This window comes from Hydra viridissima, unplaced genomic scaffold (genome assembly GCF_058129835.1).
Source record: "Hydra viridissima isolate aposymbiotic clone 2 unplaced genomic scaffold, HvirCarnegie_v1 scaffold_1, whole genome shotgun sequence".
NCBI classification, from domain to species: domain Eukaryota; kingdom Metazoa; phylum Cnidaria; class Hydrozoa; order Anthoathecata; family Hydridae; genus Hydra; species Hydra viridissima.
The window spans coordinates 455083-478495 of NW_028324300.1; the positions used below are offsets into that span (position 1 = coordinate 455083).

At 33.0% G+C, this 23413-nt stretch overlaps 1 protein-coding gene and 1 pseudogene across 3 annotated transcripts in view; one reads left to right on the plus strand and one right to left on the minus strand.

The window, feature by feature from the left end:
• Positions 1-9698: 9698 nt before the first annotated feature.
• LOC149892774 (uncharacterized) overlaps positions 9699-23413 on the minus strand; it is a 28077-nt gene continuing 14362 nt past the window's right edge. The window contains exons 3-11 of one of the 3 annotated variants that reach the window (XM_090066590.1): positions 22635-22890; positions 22495-22520; positions 20434-22425; positions 19790-20312; positions 12480-12505; positions 12083-12391; positions 11616-11970; positions 10849-11407; positions 9699-9897 (exon numbers count right to left, since the gene is read on the minus strand). In XM_090066590.1, the coding sequence (XP_089922716.1) occupies positions 9853-9897; positions 10849-11407; positions 11616-11970; positions 12083-12391; positions 12480-12505; positions 19790-20312; positions 20434-22425; positions 22495-22520; positions 22635-22890 (4091 nt within the window). In that variant the 3' untranslated portion in view covers positions 9699-9852. Of the gene's footprint in view, positions 9898-10848; positions 11408-11615; positions 11971-12082; positions 12392-12479; positions 12506-19789; positions 20313-20433; positions 22521-22634; positions 22891-23413 lie in introns of those variants that run through there. The other 2 variants (XR_016444936.1, XR_016444933.1) reach the window with 2 other exon arrangements.
• Positions 14827-16095, plus strand: LOC145195960 (uncharacterized; annotated as a pseudogene).

Genomic DNA, 23413 nt, shown 5'->3' on the forward strand with positions numbered 1-23413 from the left:
ATATAAAAAAAGCAGATAGAATCCTCTTATTCTCATGCGACGATTTGGAATTAAAATGAAGCTGGAAGTTCGAAATAAAACTAATTAAAATATTGCAAAGAGAATAAACAGCTATGTAACAAGCATTTTACAAGACACTTTAAGATGTACGAATAAGTTAACAGCTTAATCCCTATTTATCTTTACTTTTTTTATTTTATTCCCGAAATCCCGGGAAATTTTTATGAAAAATGCCGAGATTACGGGATAAACAATTTATACGGGATCCCGGGATTGTCATCCCAGGGTGAAACGCGCTTGAGGAACTCTTAAGTTTAACTTTTTACAATTCAAATTTCTATAATTCGAAAACCTCCACAATTCGAATGGATTTTTCAGACCCATCAGTTGCGATTATCTCCATAAATCGAACTTTTTTAATTTCTAAAGGGTAAACTTATTTTTCAAATTTCGAATGTTTTGATTTTTTGTTGTGCGAATAAGCCGGGAAATATCTTTTAAATACTTGAAATTTAAAAAAAAATTCACGAAACTAAATTATTTTGTACTCATACCACGATTAAATTTTATACATGGTTCCTTTTTGTAAGATTATCAAAGCTTTTTCTTGAAATATATATTTTAATTTGATCCTGTTCAAATTAGCAAATTATTTTCATTAAAACTGTTTTGTTTTTTTTAAACGCATTTTAATCGAAATTTTAATTGAATCTTTTATTTTTTAGTTCAATGAATTAAACTAAATTGAAATGTTTTTAAACTTTTATTACAGTGAAACTAAAAATCTGTCAACAAAAATTTACCTTTGAATTAACGAATACCGAATAACGAATACAAAATAAACCAACCAATTAATTTGAATTTCCTTAATGACTAACCCACGCCATTCAAGTTTCTTCTTCGCTTCATTAGAAAAGAAATCTTTTAACAAAACAAATGCAACTTCGAAGTTCTTTTTCTGTAACATAATACTAACTGCTAACTCAAGTTGAATTTCTCTATTCTTAATAACTGATCTGTTTAAAACAGCTTTGATAAATATATATATATATATATATATATATATATATATATATATATATATATATATATATATATATATATATATATATATATATGTATATATTTTAAATAATATTAAAGTTTTTTAAACAAACCTTATTGAAATATCTGTTACTGCGGGCTTAATTTTATCGGGGAGATTCAAATCCATATTCGTAGATCGTGGTTGGTTCTCAAGTAAAATCTCTAGAAGTCTGTAATTATTTTCATTTGCCGCCCAACATAACAAAAGCATGGCTGTAACACTATGACGATTTTCTTGAAGTGATTCATGTATGATTGTTGAAAGTTTGCTCGGAAATTTGTACATAACGTACCCCACAAATTTAGGATTGTTCTTGTTGGAAGCTAATTTTAGGCACAAATTGAAGCAATCACGAGTGACCTCAATGGTTATTGTTGCATCTTAGAGGTTTCGGAGATCCTGCTCTCGGTTATCCGATGCATCTTAAGAAAATAATATAGAAGCACATTATGCTTTTTCAAAAACTCATGCGAAATGTTAAGAAAAGACAAAAACAAAGATAACCTAATTGCAACATCCAAGTAAAATGAAAATCAGTCAATCAAATTCTAAACGGTGCAAGGCACTACAGCCATATATTTGCTCAGGCTTTGCTGTTGAGCTGACGGGCAAAGTTGACATGGTTAATTAACATTTTCACCACGGATAGCGAACCGCCTCAGCACGTCCTTCATATGTTCGAGCTGCGTGCCATACATGCTGGATAGGGAAACCATTTTTGGCTAATTGGTGAGATAATAGTTGGTGAATGATCCGACTCTGTGATAGAAACGTTGTTAAAATCTTTGATGTGCTATGAATACCCCTAAGTGTATTCCTTTATCAAGAGATGATTTAGCAAAGTTTATAGATGACTATGCACAGGAAGGGTAAGATGGGATAACAGAATTTTTTCTATGATCCACACCATTTGAGCAGGGTACCACACTTGGTTTAGAACTATCGCAAGGAGTGATGGTGTTATCCTCAAACCCCTTGATTGGAACAAAAGCAATTTTAATTTAAAAGTGATTGAAAAATTGGGTATTGCTAAAACTAGAAAAATATGGATACCAACAAATATCTTTAAGGAGATGGATGAATTGAAAGTTAGAGTGCTTACCGACATTGAGTCTCCTGAAAATGCGGTCAAAAGTCATGAACAGTCTAGAAAACTTGTGTTAATTAGTCAAGGAAGGTAGAGGAAATTCACCCATCTTTGATAGCGCATCTGAGGAATTGAGGAGATGTAGTTAGAAATTAGGAGACTAATAAAGAGAACTTCGCAAAGGAGAATATTGTGATAATTAAAATGAAAGCGAGGAAATATATCGGAAAGAGATATGAATTACTCAAAAAGCAGAGAGACAACCTTGAACAAAGAGAAAGTGAATGTTCTGGTGCTGAAGGCAAGGTAAGACATGCAACGTTTGGCATGAAGAACCAGTTCCAACGGATAGGCGAACGGAAAGAAAAAATAAAGTATATCGACGAAATGGTCGCCATCGATGTAAAACCCGGTACTGAGGGCATAGATGTATTAATCCCAGGTTTAACGAACAGACCACCTAAGGGTAATGACGATAATTTTCCTCGGGTAAGCAAATACTACTATCCAAGACCCGAGTTTAATAAAAAATATGTGTATTAGCCAACTACGCCGCTTCCTAATTCCATTTTGGGAAAAGCAAATGTCAAACAGACAACTAAGGCATCCGTAATCACAAACGGTATTTCGCAGTGCTCGATAAAAATTTCTCATATTCAGACACCGTTAATCTTCATCAACGCTGGTTTCTCTTTTAGGCTGTTTAAATTTCGCCGTAAATATAGCGACAGTAGCGTGTCTTAATCGCTATGGTATACTTCAGCAACCATTCATGGGAGCATTAAACAGGTTCGACCTTTATTATAGATTTAGAAGAATTCTCTGGCGTTTAGGCGTTCTGCTTCCTATTTCTAAAATCTTTGATCCATGGAAAGCAGAGATTGATACTTCAGCGCTTGAGGAGATAAAAAAAGATTTTAGTGTTCCAGCCGGGGTTGAGGTACAAACATGGGCAAGGCGATTCAATAAGTGGCGCTTCGTACAGGGTGGAAAAACCGACGGCTATTTGATCATTAACACGGCTGCCGGTCAGATCCTTGAATTAACGAAGGGGATTTCTACAGCTTGTTTTAGAGCAATCTCAGAAAGTATAAAAGCTTATACAACATATCTCCTCTCAGCGCAGCCAACGACTCATGGAACCATCATAGGCTCTTAAGCCAGCGCAGTAGATGCTAAGGCGGAGTTCGTAAACGTTCTAATAGTCTACATTGAACGCCCCAATCACTTCGGTTCCGTCATCACCTGCTACCAGAACATATTATCAAACGCCTCCAGGTCTTAATCTTATTGCAATCAACCTCGGATTTATGACTGATCCAATGCAAGCGTTTAACAATGAGTGCAACATGAACCAATGCAAGAGCACAATAACCAAGCTCATCGCTGGTTCTTGTTGTTGGGAGCCCTGGACTTGTACCTGCATCAAGTACACCGAAGAACGGGATTAGACCAGTGTATTAACCATTTTCTGTTAATTTCGTGATTTCGCGAGGTTAGAATTATTTTGTTCTATCTCCAATTTTAAAAGTTGGGAGAAAATGAGTTATAAATTTTAGTTAGTAATAATAACTTTTAAAATACGCATTATTTTATAAATTTTTTTCTAAATAATTTGCTTAAACATAAAGTGATTAAAGCATAAGTTATTATTTCTTTAAAAATAAAAGCTAAAACTTTAAACAATTTTTACTTTTAGAAAAATCAAAAACTTTCTCCCAACATGTAAACTTGGAGATAAAACAAAATAATTCTAACCTCGCGATTTCACAATTAAAAAGATGAAAGCTACAGTTCCTATTGCAGGCGCAATATAGCTGGGGTTCGCTGTAAAGCTGCTAGTAAAGCGCTGCTTTTTCACCCTCTTACTTGTATTGCCACCAGTATCCTGTTTCTTTTCTGGTTCGGATTGCTCATATATCTCATCATCCACATTTTCTGTAGCAGCGGATGCGATCTCCAACTTCTGTTTTTCCTTGTCTTACTTTGGTCTTGACCGTGTCTGATTTGTGACTGTGTCTGACTTCCGTGTCTGACTCGTAACCGTGTCTGACTTCCGTGTCTGACTTCCGTGCCTGACTTGTGACCGTGTCTGACTTCCGTGTCTGACTTCCGTGTCTGACTTCCGTGTCTGACTTCCGTGTCTGACTTCCGTGTCTGACTTGTTTCTGACTTGTGTCATTTGCCTGAAATGTTTAGAAGCTATGACTCTGATGATGTGTGTATGAAATGTTGTAAAACCATGGCTCTGAAGGAACAATTGATTGAAGTTTGGTTCTTTAAATAATAGATAGGTGTTACAATCCGACTATTCCTTGAGTTTTATGCAATATTGGGTAAGAAAACTGAGATGCGCGCCCAGAAAGTACTAGACTGGTCTTGACGGGTCATTAGGTTCCAATTGAAGTCTTTATAAATAAGTGTATCACAGCGCAATGTCAGATAATGGAGCCCTAGCCATATCTTAAGACATGGAAAAATCATAACTTTTGTCGAGGAACGAACTAAGAATGGATATGGAAGATGCTAGGAAAGCAGATGATGGTCGATAAGGAATAGTTCCTTGCCAGCCTCGTTCCCAGCAATTGAAAAATTGAAGTGCGACACAGAGAGCACATAATGGCTGCTGCTATTAAAATGGCTATATTCAGCACCATCGCCAGCGCGGCTGCTTTCACTGGCAGTCAAGTCTCAAAAGTCACAAAAGCTTTCAGGGAACGAGACCAACAATATGATCGAACGACACAGTTAAGCCATGGATGGTTTCACTAAAGAGCAGCAAGAATACGCAAAAAAGCGCGCTGAAAACCTGGATAAAACCAAAACTCGTCACGCAGCTGAAAGTACATGAGTGCTAGAAGAAAGAAACCCGCTAAAGAAATATTCAATCCACATCACCCACTTCTTTGCCGCTCACTAGCTACCTCAGAGCTTCCTCAGAGAGCTACCTCAGAGAGCTACCTCAGAGAGCTACCTCAGAGAGCTAGCTCAGAGAGCTACCTCAGAGAGCTACCTCAGAGAGCTACCTCAGAGAGCTACCTCAGAGAGCTACCTCAGAGAGCTACCTCAGAGAGCTACCTCAGAGAGCTACCTCAGAGAGCTACCTCAGAGAGCTACCTCAGAGAGCTACCTCAGAGAGCTACCTCAGAGAGCTACCTCAGAGAGCTACCTCAGAGAGCTACCTCAGAGAGCTACCTCAGAGAGCTACCTCAGAGAGCTACCTCAGAGAGCTACCTCACAGAGCTACCTCAGAGAGCTACCTCAGAGAGCTACCTCAGAGAGCAACCTCAGAGAGCTACCTCAGAGAGCTACCTCAGAGAGCTACCTCAGAGAGCTACCTCAGAGAGCTACCTCAGAGAGCTACCTCAGAGAGCTACCTCAGAGAGCTACCTCAGAGAGCTACCTCAGAGAGCTACCTCAGAGAGCTACCTCAGAGAGCTACCTCAGAGAGCTACCTCAGAGAGCTACCTCAGAGAGCTACCTCAGAGAGCTACCTCAGAGAGCTACCTTAGAGAGCTACCTTAGAGAGCTACCTCAGAGAGCTACCTCAGAGAGCTACTTCAGTGAGCTACCTCACAAAGCTACTTCACAGAGTTACCTCAGAGAGCTACCTCACAGAGCTACCTCAGAGAGCTACCTCACAAAGCTACTTCACAGAGTTACCTCAGAGAGCTACCTCACAGAGCTACCTCAGAGAGCTACCTCAGAGAGCTACCTCACAGAGCTACCTCAGAGAGTTACCATAGAAAGGCACTTCTAGAGGACTACCGCAGAGGGTCTAAAATGCTTAACGGAGTTCAGCCCTCGATTGAAAGAAATATTTAATAAACGATATTTCCAGCTAGTACTTTTAACGTACATCATTTTCAATTTATTGTCAACTTTCACAAAAGATGTTAAAAAAACTCACTCAAACAGATTTTGATGAAGCGGAAACTTGACATGGAATATATATCCAATTATAAAAAACTTCTTTAAAAAATATTTGCACAATTTATATTTGTCAAATCCATAAAAATATCTTTAAGACCTACTTAAAAATACCTCTTAAGGTATATGTACATGATTTCAAAGAACTACGTCAATATGCGTTTTTCGTAAGTTTTTAAAAATGTTCGGACATTACTATCTGACACACACATACACACACACACACACACACAGAGATATATATATATATATATATATATTAGGGTGTCCCGTTTTCAGGTTCACATTTTATTTTGACTGCTCCTAGCATTTTTCTGCTGTGTATATGTGAGAAAATGAGATCTGTAAAGTTTTAGAGCTCTAACTTTATTTTTGTGACTACACAAGCCACATTAAGTTTCAAAAATCATGATTTTTGGGTGAAAAAAGCCTATATTTACAGTGCTTGTGTAGTCACGGTTTGAAAGATGCAGGCTAATCTTATGTTGAACCATGTACTACTAACCCTCATTAGTTAGAAAAAAATTAGGAGCAGTTTGAATAAAACAGTTAGTTAGGTTTGAAGTGAGTTCAAAGATACGCAGTTGACACAATTTACCCATTTTTATGCGGTTTGATGCTGTTGACAAAATCAAACAAAATACTGATCTAAAATCCTAAGATCAAAGATAACACCCTTCTCTGCTGTGGATTCTCTAATGATTCCAAGCTCATTTGTGAGGAAAATTGTCAGTGTTTAATTAAAAAGGTCACTGCTATTTATGAAAAAGGTGGAATTCCAATATATAGAGTGGACAAAGTGCAGAAGAAAATGATGGAATTACTTATTTCTCTTCAAAAAAGGCAAAACACTAAAGAAAAGACTATAATTTTCAAAGACAATATTTTTTCTGTACTTTTTGATGTTATGCTCAGTGATGTGATACAAATATTAGAGAAAGATAAGAAAAGATCTCAGGAAGACAAGGCAGAAGATATCATTTTCATAAATGATCAAAGAAGTTGCAGGAAAATGTACATTAGGAAGAAAGATGAAAGGTACATTTATTCTGCTCAAAGATCTCAACAGGCAAGAGTAAGAATGTCTGGAGCAGATCATGACCAGAGTTATCAGTCTGAGCTGCAGATTTCATCTTCAAGTGAAACAGAAGTATCTTCAGAGGAAAAAGACACCTCTAATTATACAGACCTGAGTAATGATGAGATAGATCCACAACCATCTACATCTGCTGGCATAGTAGGATATACTGTCCTTGTTTCGAAGGTTAAACATGTAAGCATCAGAGTTCAATCCAATATTTTAAAGCAGGTGGCTGATACAAGTGGACTTTCCAGTAAAGGTATGTCAAAATCCAATATACACAGAATTCGTAGAAAGGTCATAACGGAAACAGTGGAGGAAGCCAGGGAAGCTTTAAAAGCAAAGGCTGGATCAAACATGATTCTTCATGATGATGGTAAGCTAGTCAAAGAGTATACTATGGAAAGAAACACAAAAGAGAGCGCTTAGCATTGAGTGTAACTTGTGATGGAAAACATTTTTTGCTTAGAGTACCTCCTATCACTGATTCTACTGGAGCTTGTCATACTGAGAAGATTATTGAGATTTTAGAAGAAAACTCACTCAAAGAAGACATTAAAGGTCTAGTATTTGACACCACTGCGTCAAATACAGGTAAAAAAAAAGGAGTAAATTCCAGCTTAAACATCTATCTTGGAAGACCTGTTATGCATCTTGCTTGCAGACATCATGTCTATGAGTGTCATATTTAAAATGTTGCAAAGCTCTTCAGGACAACCTCAGTCCAGATAATCAACTCTTCAAGAAACTTTTGAATGAGTTTTCTCTTATTCAGATTGAACAAAATAAACTTTGCAAATTCAAATATGGAGTATATCAACAACTTGACAGTGCTGCTAGAGTACCCCTAGTAATCATCGCAAAGTTGTTGGATGAAGAAAAATTACCCTGAGGTAATTATTGGGAGCTAGCGGAAATTGTTCAATTCTATTTATCCCCAGAGATTGATCAACTGTAAGTGCGACAATCTGGAGCAATTCATCATCAAGGTTTATGGCACAGGCTATATATTTCATGAAGCTGCAAATTCTGAGCCAAATGACAGGTATTGTTTACACAGCTTCTATAAAAAGAGAAGTTGAGGCCATCTCTCAGTTTGCAGCATTGCATTATGCAAAGCGGTTTTTAACCTCGTCTCAGACTGCAATTTCTTCAAGACATGACATAGAAGCAATCTGGGAGATGAAGTCATACATGAAGAGCAGACCTAATGTTGCAGCCGATTTTCTCGATAGCTTTGCAAACTATACATGGTATCTTCATCCAACTTTGATCCCATTTAGTTTACTGGATCCTGGAGTGTCAGATGAGGAAAAGACTGAAATGGCTGAAAGAACCCTGATGATAAATGATTCAAAGGAAAAAGATCCTCTGTCATTAATGTATAAGAAGGTTAATTTATCAGGTTTCATTGACAAAAAAGAAGAGAGCCCCAGGTTGTCTGGGTTTGGTGATTCAGAATCCATTTTGATATTTAACATCTTAAAAATGGATAGCCAGTAGCTTAAATGGATGATGTAGCTTAAAGTAAAAATAAAGCTTAAAATAAAGATAAAGCAGCTTAAATGGATGATGATTCCACCTAGTAAGTGGAACAGATTGTCTGGCTACACAAAGCCCAAGGATTTAATCTCTAACATTCCTGTAACTAATGATGTTGCAGAGAGGATTGTTAAGCTTATACAGGGCTTTGTTGATGGAAGCCATGATGAAGAGCTGAGGCAAGATTTTCTCCTAGCAGTGGACCAGAAAAGAAAGGCTGGAAGACCCCAAGGGGTGGAAAGAAAAGAAAATGTTAATATGTTGTAGAATTAGTGGTTAAAATATGTCTAGTATAATATATAAATAAAATTAAACATGTAATAGGTACTTTTTAACCGATTTTGAATTTTTGTTGGTCTAATTAGGTGTGTAAGGGGTTCGGAGATCGATTTAGACCCATTTCATAATGATTAGATCAGTATTTTGTTTGATTTTGTCAACAGCGTCAAACCGCATAAAAATGAGTGAATTGTGTCAACTGCGTATCTTTGAACTCACTTCAAACCTAACTAACTGTTTTATTCAAACTGCTCCTAATTTTTTTCTAACTAATGAGGGTTAGTAGTACATGGTTCAACATAAGATTAGCCTGCATCTTTCAAACTGTGACTACACAAGCACTGTAAATATAGGCTTTTTTCACCCAAAAATCATGATTTTTGAAACTTAATGTGGCTTGTGTAGTCACAAAAATAAAGTTAGAGCTCTAAAACTTTACAGATCTCATTTTCTCACATATACACAGCAGAAAAATGCTAGGAGCAGTCAAAATAAAATGTGACCCTGAAAACGGGACACCCTAATATATATATATATATATATATATATATATATATATATATATATATATATAAATTGTGCAAATATTTTTTAAAGAAGAATTTTTCAGAAGAAGAGAAAATATAGAATCGCTAGGTTGTGTTCGCTGTGAGAGAGCTGCACATATCGATTGTAAGAAAAACACAATTAGCTGATGTTAAAAGCTAATCTAATTAAAGCCCAATGAAAGCAACACATTATTTTACATAAGTTTTTCTGTTTCTAATTTTTTTTTAACATAAATTTATAAAAATACAAATGTTTTTGTTTACAGAAAAAAAAAAAAAAAGACTTAGCAACAACAAGTCATCGGCGATGGACGATATGCTGAAACCTTTTGTCATATCTAACCTGTAAATGAAAAGCCATTTCATAAAATCATGCTTAATATAATTTTATTTCTGTGTACGCTTGCGTGCGTGTGTGTATAAGCGTGTGCTCGCATATACTAAGTAACGTTAGCCGATTTTTACTTATCTTTTAATAGCATCTTAAATAATTAAAAGTGCAGCAAATAAAATATTGAGAATCTATTTTGAAATTTTACTAGTACCATTTATATATTGGCGCGTTGTTTACTTTAAACAAAAATTATTTACGCTATTTCAACCTTCAAAAAAATAAAAGCTCCCCTTGGAGTTGGTGATTGGTTAATGAAAAATATTCAACTTGCATAAACTTGCATAAACTTGCATAAGTCCGGATATACTGTTTCTTAACTAAACGGACGTAGGAACAGTTCTAAAATGCTTAATCTCAGAATATCACGTTTATTAAACTTGAAAAATTCATCTTTTACAAAAAACCAGATAAAAAAATCATAAGGCAGCTAGAGGTTCATAAAAGAAAAACAGAAAGGAAGCAAGAACTTAATATAAAAATAGTGAAAAACATTGAAAAACATTATAAATCTTAATTTATAGAAATTATTTTAAAACTTATTGATATTTAAATAAAAAAAAGTAAAAAGTGAAAAAGGCGAAATCAATACATCAAAAGATTGCAATTGTAATCTCCATTTTATCAATTACAATCACTTCATTCAATCATAAAGCCTGTTAAGAAATTTAATTAGTGTTAACTCAACCAGAATTATTTATTAACATGTTATCCTTTTTTGTGAAATTATTTAAACTTTGTCTTGACATATATATGTTTTGTTATTTATGTCAAGAGAAGGACATACATATATTTATATATATATAGTATTATTATTATATATAATATAATTAGCAATTTATTTTTGCATCGCATTAACTTTTATTAAAGTGAAACATAAATACTCTGTCAACAAAAATTTACCTTTGAACTAATGAATACCTCTCTAAGAGATTTGTTGTTATATAAAAGGCTGGGGAGTGAAGAAATTCCCACATTATCTCTCAAATCCAAAGACTCCAGATTATTAATTTTGCAAATGCTGGATGGCACTACTTTTAACAAGTTTCCAGTCACATTTAACACTCTCAGGCTTGCTCCACTAAAACGGTTTTCTAAATTAGAAAGCTTGTTCTTACTCAAATCAAGATATATCAACTTAGGACCCCATTTATCGATTTTCGGCAACTCTTTCAGTCTGTTTCCCGAAATATTTAGACTAACAAGGTGAGGTAACTCAAACAAACCTCGTTTTAGTAGGGAGAGTTTGTTGACGCTTAAATCAATATATTCAAATTTTTCAAAATAATCCAACCAATTGCTTTGAATTTCTTTAATTACTAACTTATGCCATTTAAGCTTCTTCGCCGCTTCATCAGAAAAGAAAACTTTTAACAAAACAAGTGCAGCTTCGAAATTCTTTTTCTGTAACGCTAGACTTACTGCTAACTCGGGTTGAATTTCTTTATTCGTAATAACTGATCTGTTTAAAATAGCTTTGGTTAAAATATATTTAAACATGAGTTTATATATATATATATATATATATATATATATATATATATATATATATATATATATATATATATGATTGATAGATAGATTGATAAATAGATTGATAGACAGATTGATAGATAGATTGACAGATTTATGTACATATTTGAACAAATAATAAAATTTGCAAACCAAACCTTATTGAATTATTTGATACTGCGGACTTAATTTCTTCGGGGAGATTCAAATTCATATTAGAAGATTGTGGTGGGTTCTCAAATATTATTTCTAGAAGTCTGTCATTATTTTCATTTGCCGCCCAACATAACAAAAGCATGGCTGCAGCACTATAACGATTTTCTTGAAGTGACTCGTGTATGATTTTATTAACGTTTCCCGGATCTTTGTACATAACGTAACCCACAAATTTAGAATTGTTCTTTTTGGAAGCTTCTTCTAGGCACTTATCAAAGCAATCACAAGTGACCTCACTGGTTTTTGTTGCGTCTAAGAGTTCTCGGAGATGCTGTTCTTGGTCATTTTTCAATGCATCTTAAGAATATAATATACAAGCACGTTATACTTTTTCAAAAAACTCATGCGAAATGTAAAGAAAAGACAAAAACAAAGAACCTCAGCCGATCAAAATCTAAATCAGTCTAACCGATTATTTCATGAGTTTTTAACTTTTGCATCACTTTCCTTCTGTGATCGATTTCAGCTAATTTTGATGGTGTTCTTTCAAGATTGTCGGTGAGGTTATAATCTGCACCCAGCTCAAGTAATAAATCAACACATGAGTGTGAGCGAGCTAAATGGAGAGGTGTGTACCCGAAAGAGCCAGCTTTGACATTTACATTTGCTCCGTGTTGTACAAGTTTTATTATTTTTTTTTTGTTGCTTTTTACGACGGCATCATGAAGTGGAGCATTTCGTAGGAAACCGGCTGGTGTTTCAAGATATGCTTTATATTCTGAAGTTTAAACAGGAAAGTTTTAATTGCACAACGTTGATAAACTTAGTGATGCAAGTTTAAAAAAAAGATAATTAATTAGATTTACCCTTGCCTGACCGATCTTCGATGTACCTAAAAAAAGTTTACTTTGCATTCACAAATGTGGTTTTTAAACAACACTGTTTATACACACAAACAGACTTGCACACGAGGGAAACATCCTCCAACTTAAAATTTGCTCTGAGCCAGTTTTAAGGAGCTAATCTTCAGCCAATTTGGAGGCGTGCAAGTAAAGTGGCTGGTAGTCAGTGATGTTATGAGAAAAGAAAACATTAGGAAAAAATACAAAACAAAACAAAAATATTTGGGTTTTTAAAGTTTCTAACTTAATTGTTATCGTTAGCCAATAAATAAATAAAAAAAAACAACAGGCGGTTAAAAAACAGACACATGGCGTGCAATGGCTTTCGACGTTATTAAGAATTGAAGAAGAATTGTCGCTCTTTCACTTTTCAACATGAAACGGTGATGTATATTATGCTGGTACGTATTTTGGGATGTCGTTATTTTCCTTAATCCAATAGTTAATTATGCTTTATTTCTTATGTTTTTATTGAAAATCATTTTGTAAACTTTATTGAAACTAAATTACCAAAATAATGATAAGATATTTAAAAAACTTTTATGTCAACATCTACTGAATCCAAATTAAAAAACATTATATGAAACTTCTTGCTAATTTTTATTGAAAGACATTTAAATAATTTTATTGAAATTAATTTTCAAAAATAATGACATACTTTAAAGTAATGCTGTCTAAAAAGAAACCATAGCACTCTTCTTTCAAACTATCAATCCTCAGTGCAACAAATTAGAACTGCATTTCATTCCATCTGAGTCACAGAAAAGCTGCACTTGTGTTTGTTCCAGCGATCTAATCTGTTTCTTGTTACCCGTCGAAGTTTAATTTAAGTCTATCATTAAGAATCAGGAATAACAAAAAAACTTCTGAAAGTTATAGGAAGGAGTTTAAACCCACAGTGCCTCTGATTATCCACTGTGGCGGAACAAGCTCCAAGAAATTACCGGTTACGAAACAGTGGACCGCTTAAAAGTTTCTATCGGAAACTAGTGAGGCATGTGCATCAGCAATTTCGATACAACTTCAGTGCTTCTGTAAAGGAAAAACGGTGCATAAACTCTTGTCAAACTGAAATTTGTAAAGGAAACAATTAGACTTGCATGTTGTCACCAAGTTTATGAAATCATGGTTACAGCAGTAATTTGTCTTTATGTTGGGACATCATTAGTGCCCGTTAGTACTCGTTAGTACTCATTAGTAATCGTTAGTGCTCGTTCATAATCGTTAGTGCTCGTTCCTAATTGTTAGTGCCTGTTCGTAATCGATGATAAATGTTAGAGCTCGTTATTGTAACAAAAATATGATTGACGAACAGCTCTGAATGATGTTTTTGGACATCTGTGGTAAATGTTGGAAGAATTTGTTGATTTTGCTATTTTTGATCAGAATGCATTTTTTGAGGTGAAAAATGGAATGGTTTGTGATTTAAAAAGAAAGAGGCCTAGAGCTTCCAATGAAACAGATAAGATTGAGGCGGAAAAAATCGATAACAGATTATTAAACCTAAAAGGACTTCCATAAAGTTCTTCACTTTTAGGATTTAGCAAATTCAATTTTGTTCTCTAAAGTACGACACCATTTGAAAAAGTTTTTTAGGATGCTAAGCTAAGGAGAAAGAAGAATACAAGTCTATCAAACCAACAATGAATCATATAAAAGTTTTCAAAGAAAATGCAGAACGCAGCTCTGACGGACGAATATGACAAACGTCATACAAACAAACAAAATCAAAAACAGTAGTTATTGTTGATTGTTAAAGAACATCAGCGTTATTACCCAGATTCAAAAAAATGATGACTTTGTTTTCCGGATTCAAGAGAATAATGACGTCGTTACCTGGATTCAAAAGAAAATGCTGAATAGTTATCACGGCAGTTTCAAATTGATACTTTTTGGAACTTTATTCTGAATATGCGTAGTCAACAACTGCAAAACATGAAAGAACGTCTAGTTTTTTCCATTTCATTTTTATGAAGTTCAACCATTCTAACTTGGATTTTTTTATGTTTTATATTTCAAATTTCTTCTAAACCGTAGCGATTTGTTTCATTGTTGACAGATGCAACCTTTTATTATAAGTTTTATTTTTGTAACAAAGATTTTCAACAAATGTTTTTAAATCAAAAGGTAAAATATTTTTCTTGAAATATTCAGTTTTTAAATCAGCTATATTTTAATGAATGTAAATTTTTTTGTTTTCTTAATCTTATTGTTCCTTTTTTTAAAGTTAATTCTAAAAACCGGTTTGTTTTTTTTTTCGCACTTTTTTTGTTCATCTTACATAACTGCTACATTTAGATATTTTGTAAACATGGACCATTCAACCAAGTTAAATCTTATTTGTTGAACAGGTGGAGAAGATATAATGAAAGACTCAGTTGATGTGAATAACTATTCTGAAAGAATTGAGAATTCATTTCATGTAAACACCAGCATTGACAATAAAAAAGTTCACGTAGAAAAAATATGTTAGAGATACTTCAACACTTTGAGGAACATTGAAAAAAGTTCAAGTGCCAGTGTTAAAGCAATCAACTGACCATTATCATGCGCAGACAAATATTTTTCTTTCCTAAAAATTTCTGAGAGGATCCTTAATTAAAACCTTGTCGCCCATGTATCATGGAACAAAATCAAAAGAGATGGACCAGGTCGATCATAAATAGCTTAATCGTTAATATACCAAAAGCAACGTTGTGTTTAAATCCAATTGATATTGACCCTGCATCAAAACCATATCTAAAATTGTGTATACGCAAGTCATGCAACAACATCATGTACATGCCACTAATACTAAAAGAGTTTACACATTTGTTTTGCTCAGTGTGTTTGTTCAAGGAGATTGAAGGAGAGCTGGAAAAAGAAGTAGTACGCTTTATTTGTGAAGAAAATATTCCTTTAAATACAATTTTAAACTCTGAGCACATTCTTTTAGGTTGCAATTAGGAGTGCAAATTAAAATATATAGTAAAAGAAAATGAGCTAAAAAATTACTCGAAGAAAATTGTATTGGTGATAAGTTATTGCACTCAAATTTGCTAAAAAAACCTACAGATGGACTTGATACAACACTTGCTGATGTATTTTTGTTAAAAGGATATGATGCTTAACCACGGATTGTAGAAGATGCTGGATTCCATGTTATAAAGCAAAAGCTGGTTAACTCTGAATCAAACCCTTTTACCTTTCCTTCCGATGAACCAATGGATCCATTCGGAACTCCGTCTCGTCGGATTTTTCTCAGCTTTTCGGAGTTTCGAAGTTCGAGAGAAATCGAGAAACCACGACAGAACTTTGACAAGGTTTTTAGAAAATTTCAATTTTTACTCGTAAAATAATTAAAGTCTTATTTTATTTCTACGCTGCTTTTACAATAGTTCATGTTGTTTTCAAAATACAAGTGTTCTCTTTGTTCAATATCAACACTTATTTACATCGCAAAATAATAAGTAATGCACAGTGGGATAGGAGGTGGTGGTGGAAAAAACCTCAAAAAGAAAGCTTGTTCTATTCAAAACCATATAATAAACCATACTTGAAAGCAAAAGGAGAAACATTTGGACTAACAGGTGAGCAATAGTGTAACAATTAAGGTAGATACTACAATTTAAATATTCATCACGACCGAACATATTGTTTACAAATGGTGAAGTTGCCATCTTCTAGTTCTGCCAAAACATTTAACATTTTGATAATGCAAAAATTAAAAGAAATCGGTATAGATGATAAAGATGCTGCAGGTAAATCTACGGATGGCTGTAGCTGGATGGTGAAATTGAGTACCATATTTAAGTTTCCACATAAAATCTGCCAGAGTCATTCAATTCATTTGACTGTTTGTGATTTGATATACGCTAAAAAAGATTGTCGCCAAATTTTGAACAAAGAAACTGAATCGGATATTGAAACAGAAACGGAAACTTATGGAGAGACTGAAGGAGAGTTTCTGTTTGACTTTTCGGAGCATGAAATTGAGTATGAAGAAAATATCGAAAAAAGTCTACAGAAACTTCGAATACTAATTAAGTTTTTAAAATATTCATCGATATGAATTTCTTAAAAGAGTAATACACAAAATTTACGGATCTTCGCATGACGAAGGACTGTTGCTCAACAACCGCACTAGATGGTACAGTGTTTTTTAGATGATCAAAAGATTTTTGGATTGCTTAGAAGCTGTAAAAAAAAAAAACACTCAAAGAACTAAACTCTTTACATATGTTAGATGAAATTGACTTGGATTTCTTAAAATCGCTGTCTGACTTATTGAAAGTCATTGCTGACGCTGTAGTTCGCTTGGAAAAACCAAGTACAACAATTTTGGAGTGTGACATCATTATGGAAACGTTAATAAGGAAATTGAAGGTTGTAGAAACGGACATCAGTTCTAATTTTGCAGAAGCGTTAATCTCCAGATACGAAAATCGTAAAAACATTATATGGTATCATTGAGTCGTTATTTGCACTATCCCAATTTTTTTAAAAATAAAAACCACACATTTTTTTACGCTTCCAAAAAAGATATTTAAGTTTATGCTGAAAATTATTTGATCATCTGTTTGCAACAAAAGAAAATAGTCTCCAAACAAAATCAGATGATCGCGCTAAAAGCAAACAAGAAGATCCATCTCAATCGACATCTTTTTTTTTCGAAATTCAAGAAGTTTTTTATCAAAATCAATCAACAGCTAAAAAGTCAAAAAAAGTCAATACCTTCACCGATCAGTCAAAAGAATACGAAGTAACTGGTGTGAAATCAGAAGCAGTTTTGAAATTTGAACTAGCCATCCATGTGTTCATCTTTTTAAAACATTATCTTAAAAGATCTTCAGAATAAATACTTTTTTAATATTTTTTTTAGTTTTTACTATAGGTACCCGAAGAAGTCTTTATTACAGAGCACCGCGGAAGGGCATTTAACTGAAAGTTCACGCCTTCTTCCTAACTGATGCCGGTTAGAAAGCCATTTATTAGATAAAACTTGATCGTTAATATTTGATATTTAAGTACTAAAAAATGTAAAAATATAAATTTTTTCAAAATTTGTTATGAATTATAAATCTAAATACATAAAATTTAAAAACGTAAATATAAGAACAATGTAACTTAATTATCAACTAGATAGTTTAATATTTTAATTTGTGACCAAGTTTTATCAAAACTCCGATTTTTTCTTGACTCCGACGGAGTTTTTTCTCGATTTTTCTCGACTCTGTTTTTTCTCGATTTGGGATCCTCTGCGGAGAACCAAGGGTAGTTGCATTTTAAATTTTATACTATAACTAATTTTTGTATAATTTATATAATTTGTATAATTTTTATAAAAATGAATACATATATAACTTTTTTTACATGGCTGTTTGTATTAGTAGAACTAATATTTGAAAAATCTCATGGACCACTTGTGAACAAACTAGATCAAATTCTATGTGGTCTTAATGTTCAAAAGCAAGCTTATTATGGAAAAGGTTTTATGGGAGACCATGTTCATAAAATGTTGTAGGTTCCTTTCATCCTTATCTCTGCATACTTGTAAACATGAATTGTATAAATATCTTCTCAAATACATAAGTTCATATATACATAAGGGTTTTTAAAAACTAATTTTGCCCAAAAAGGATCTTTACTCATTAGCTATCTAAGAATAAGGTAGTAAGCAATCTTAAATTTATTGATACAGATGCTCAAAATGAGGCAAAGGTATAGAGTGAAAAATTTTTTGTTTTGTTCTGCAGATATGTGACATGCTATAACTTAATGAATTCAAGTGAATTCATTATTAAGAATCCATTATCAGCATTAGGTGAAATTACATTTTTTTAAAAATACATTGTCTTGTATTACAGAACTCTCATTAAAATTTACTCTTATTTAAATTACATTTGTAAGGGTTATCGAAGATATTTATTTTGTTTTTCACGTTCATTTATTTATTTACTTATTTTGACATTGGATAGAGCCATTGAAGAATTAATGAGTAACTTTTGTAAAACTTGGCCTAGTAAGTCCATTACGAAAAATATGCATTTGTTGGAAAGACATCGTGTTGGTTTTATAAGACATTGGGATTTCGGTCTCGATATTTATGGAGAGCAAGGTTTACAAAGCATGCTTGCTGAATTTAAAAGTATGAGCAGCACCTTTTGCCATATAAAAGGAGCACAGCGACATAAAAGTTTCCTTTTTGAAGATTACATCAAAAACTCCACAGAGGCTTTGAAAATCTGACCAACCATTCAAAAAAGAAAAAACTTTGTGAAGTTTTTCAGATGAATTTTATAAACAAAATATAATATTGCAACCTAATTTCAATGTTTTATGTAAGAAGTTTTTATTTTATTTATTATATATTGTGTATTCCCAAATAACATAGATAAAAATAGTTTAAAATTTGAATTTCAATTAATGGTCTTAGAACAACAATGAATATTTTGTTTTATTAACTCAATATATTTTAGTTGTTATTCATTACGTTTTACATCTTGTTCAGTACCTATAACAAAATGGAAGTTTTAGGAAAAAAACGTATTTTTTTATACTTAAAAAAGTTCTAAAAACATATAGAAAAAAAAAAAATTGGTTCTTCTAAATTCTTTAATTTTTAAACTCTTTAAATACCATAGTTTTTTCTCTTAAACATTTCAGATTTTCTCAAAAAATTTATTAAAATACTTGTTTCAGAAGAATTATTGACTTCCTTAAACTTCTTACCAAACAAATAGGCCAAAGTTCTAGATCTTAATAAAGTTTGAGAAATTCTTTTGTTTAATATTTTTCTGTCTTGAAAGCTAGTAATAATAGATATTTGATAAATAAACAAAAGTTTAACATGGCATTCTTATAAAAAAACATATAAAATTAAGTGATTAGAGCAAGGTTTTTCAAAGTTTTTTGGCGGTTTGCACGCTTTATTAAAAATCCAACTGAAAAAATTATTGTTATTGGGCAAGCCCGCAATAAAAGTCCATTACGATACTGCCTTGTTATGATTGTTTAGCTAGTTAAATATTGCAAAAGTAGTTTATTTAAATTCAAAAGTAACATATATATAAATATATATATATATATATATATATATATATATATATATATATATATATATATATATATATATATATATATGTAAAATCAGAAAACAGAACATTGCCTAATTCGATAATCCATTTTTGATCGCCTTTTTATAGAATAACATTTATATATACACGTATTTACATTTATACACAAACAAACATGCTAATTTCAAAAGACCGAAAAAGAATGAATGCAAATCAAACCTGTTGATGATTACTTGATTGTTAGCCAAACCACTGTTATCACTTTTTCTGTAAGAAAATGATTTATCATTATTGCAAAAATCCCTGAAGATATTGTTGCTGTTTACACAGACTTCTACATCAAGCATCTCCGTCTTAACTACTTGCTTTTGCTCCCACTGCTTAACAATTGCACTTAACGTTGGATTATCTATCGTTTTGGTAAGCATAATGATAACGAGGTTTTTTGTACATCTCGCAATTGCTTGCACAACATTTTGATAAAGTGCGGACTTATTTGAATCAAGAACAACCATCAGATTTTCACATTCCATTCCTCGAAAAGCTCTTACATCTGTTATGAGCAACTTTTCATCTAAAAAGTGCTTCACTGCTTTATCCTTATCTGTCACCGTAACACATTTTGAGCTATTTCCCTGGGAAGTATACTTAACGTAAGCGTTTTCATTATCATTAAAAAAACTAATCACCGTCGCAATATATTCGCAATCATTATCATCCATGCAGAGTATAACCTTTTTACCTAAAGCCAAACAGTTATCAAAATATAAACCGTAACTAAAATTTAAATGCTTAAAATTTTACCTTTGTGCTTTAAATTTGCATACAAATGTACAGTTACACACACAAAGATAAATCATTACCTACTTCATTTCTAATCTTCTCGCACAAACTAAACAACGCACAGGCATTTTTTTTTTTGTTGTTTGATGGTATAAACCGTTTTAAGACCGGCTTCTCATGGTCAATTGCATGACCGAGATCGGATTTATCTCCATATGTAAACTTCACACGAAAGTTTGATCGAATAAAAACATTGAACCAAGGTTTTTTTACGATCTTTAACGCTTCATCTAAATCAGGCTCATAAAAAATAGTTTTGTCTTCGCATGATTCTGACTTGTTTTCCGACTCATTACTCAAGTCTGGCTTGATGCAAGTCTCTTCATCCGAGTCTGATCTATTGTCAAGCGAGCCTCTCTCATCTTCTGACTTTTCATTCTGATTACAGATTTTACTTTGAAAAACAGACATGCAACAAACCAAACTGTTCCTTGACTCTTCATCCGAGTCTGATCTGTTGTCACGCTCATTGTTAGTATTGTTGCTTTGAGACTGTAATCTATTATTTTTATGGACTGCTTGTTCTTCAGTATACTCGGAAAATGGTCTATCCAAATCTTTACCTAAGAACAGTTTCTTTTCCTCTCTTGAAGCAACTTCTTCGGCAACATTGATAAGCTCGTTTATCGACACAGTTGTGCGCATGGTGTAAGGGAGACCATAGACATCCATTCCAGTTTCCTTTAACATGTGAGTTTCGTACTCGACATTATTTTTTTTGCGGGTGGCTTTCATTGTTTGAGGAATCAACACAAAGAAACTTTCTTTAAACTCGTTATCTAACAAACTTTTTATTTCTCTTGCTTCCTCCTCAGTTAACTCCTCTCCGTTATATTCATCAACGATGATGTGCAGTTTCTGATGGAAATGCTGTTTTCTCAGTTCTTTTAAAGAATCTGTTAATCGCTTTTTTAAATGCAAAACATTTACGCCCTTGCTTGAGATTTTAGGAGATGCAAAGTTTTTCATGTAGCTATCAATTATACTGAGAGGATCGTGGGAGATGTAATATATAATTGAGTTTTCATCGGACACGTCTAGCGTTCTTTCAAGTTTTAGCATAGCCAGCAACGTTTTCCCGCTCCCATAATGACCAGTAATTATGATGTGGTTATTTGGTGACTCTAATGTTTCCCGCTGCTTTTTATTTAAAAGAAGAAATCTTGATTCAATATGAGAACTTCTGTCATCTCCTGGTAAAAAACATGGCATGTAATCATTAACCGCCGCAAGATATGTTACCACTCTACTACACACAACTTCAAATAAATCTGAGTTATTGTTTTCCTTTTGTTCTCTATGAATGTTAATAAAATCAATCCTAAATTTAATAAAGTCTAAAAACTTCTTTTGATCGCTGATTTCTTCAAAAAAAATAAAAAGATCTGTGTTTATTTGATCTTTAACAATATCTTCTCGAGAAGCAAAGTCTTCTCGCTTAATTTCTGGAGCAGCAACAAACGCCATGAAACATGCGTTGCTACCTTTCAAGATATCTTTATTCATGAAATAAACTAAAGTCGCATTGAAGAACGAGTCCTCTAACTCGGCCCTCGGATTATTTAACGCTTTCGCGATTTGGATAAATAAAAATACGTTTTGTTTTTGCATATAAGCAAGGAAATAGTCGCGATCTGGAAGTTCTCTCGAGTGATTATTGCATCTAAAAAACTGAATATGGTGATGGCTTGGGTTATACTTACATACCAAATATAATCCAGAGGAACCATTATTTAATGTGCTACATAGTTTATCTAACAACTGTACCATATTTTCATTGTTGTTGATGACAATAGGTTCGATGATTCGATCATTTTGGTCTTTAAAGTTTCTTTCAAAGTAATCTCTTGATACTTTTTGATATTTTTCAGGTGACATAATGTTTAAAATAAATCCATTTTCCTTTATGTATCTGACCTCTTTTGGTTGCTCGCAAAAGTTACATTCAGAGCATTCAACGCTTCCGGCATTGTAACCATAGAAAAAGTTTGAATACCAATTACATAACAGTGCTAAAAGTAAAATATCATGCAGGTTATAATCAAGCATTTTTTTGCAACGCCGAAAAGTACCTTTCGTACCTTTCATTTCTTCTTCTCTTTCTTGCCTAAAAGAATAAGTTTTTAGAGATTTAATTGTTAGATATGCGTTACTCAATCTTATTTCATTAAACTGTCTTCGAAGTTGAATAATAAACAAGTAAAAAATAAAAAAATCTCACAATTTCTTTGAAAGACATTTGCATTTTTTTATTACATCATCACGATCCAAATCAAAAAGTGCTTGGCGAATAGTAGGCCATTCGTTTCCAGGCAATTTTTCAGAAAGCTTCTCAGTGTAACGGAGAATTCTTTCACTCTTGACTGTAGTTTCGTGGTTAATTTCAGCAATCTCAGAATTATCCAATCCAATAAGATTAGCGTACCTATGACAAACTTCTTGCAATTCCACTGAAAGGATGTCACGTATTTTTTTGTCTATTTTTTCAAACAAAAGAGAACAATTGTTGAAAGCTTGAAGTTTGTTGTGTCATTGTTTTTGTTATCATCATCATCATTACCATTATTAACATTATCATTATTTTTATTATTACCGTTATCTATAATATGATTCCTACAGAAACGTTTAATGTTTAACGTCGTTTCGTCATTAGTTACTAGGCTTTAAAAGAGCGCGTTCTCTAAATGCAAGTGGCAATTGGAGAAAGATAGCTTAAGCGAGTTAAAACTTTTCCCTTTTGGAATTTAATTAATAGTTTGGCTATATTACACAAAGAATCATATTAAGATAAATAATCGTTAAGACCATATTATAATTGAAGTAAGTATATAAAATAGTTATATATACATTTTTATTAGATAAAGTAGGAAGAATTTTTATTAGAAAAAGTAGAAAGGATTTAAAGTGGAAAGAATTTTAACTTTTTAAACCGTTTATATTTTGTCTGTTTAAGTTTTTCTTTTAGCAGTTTCATTTTTACTAGCAAAAAGCAACCCGTAA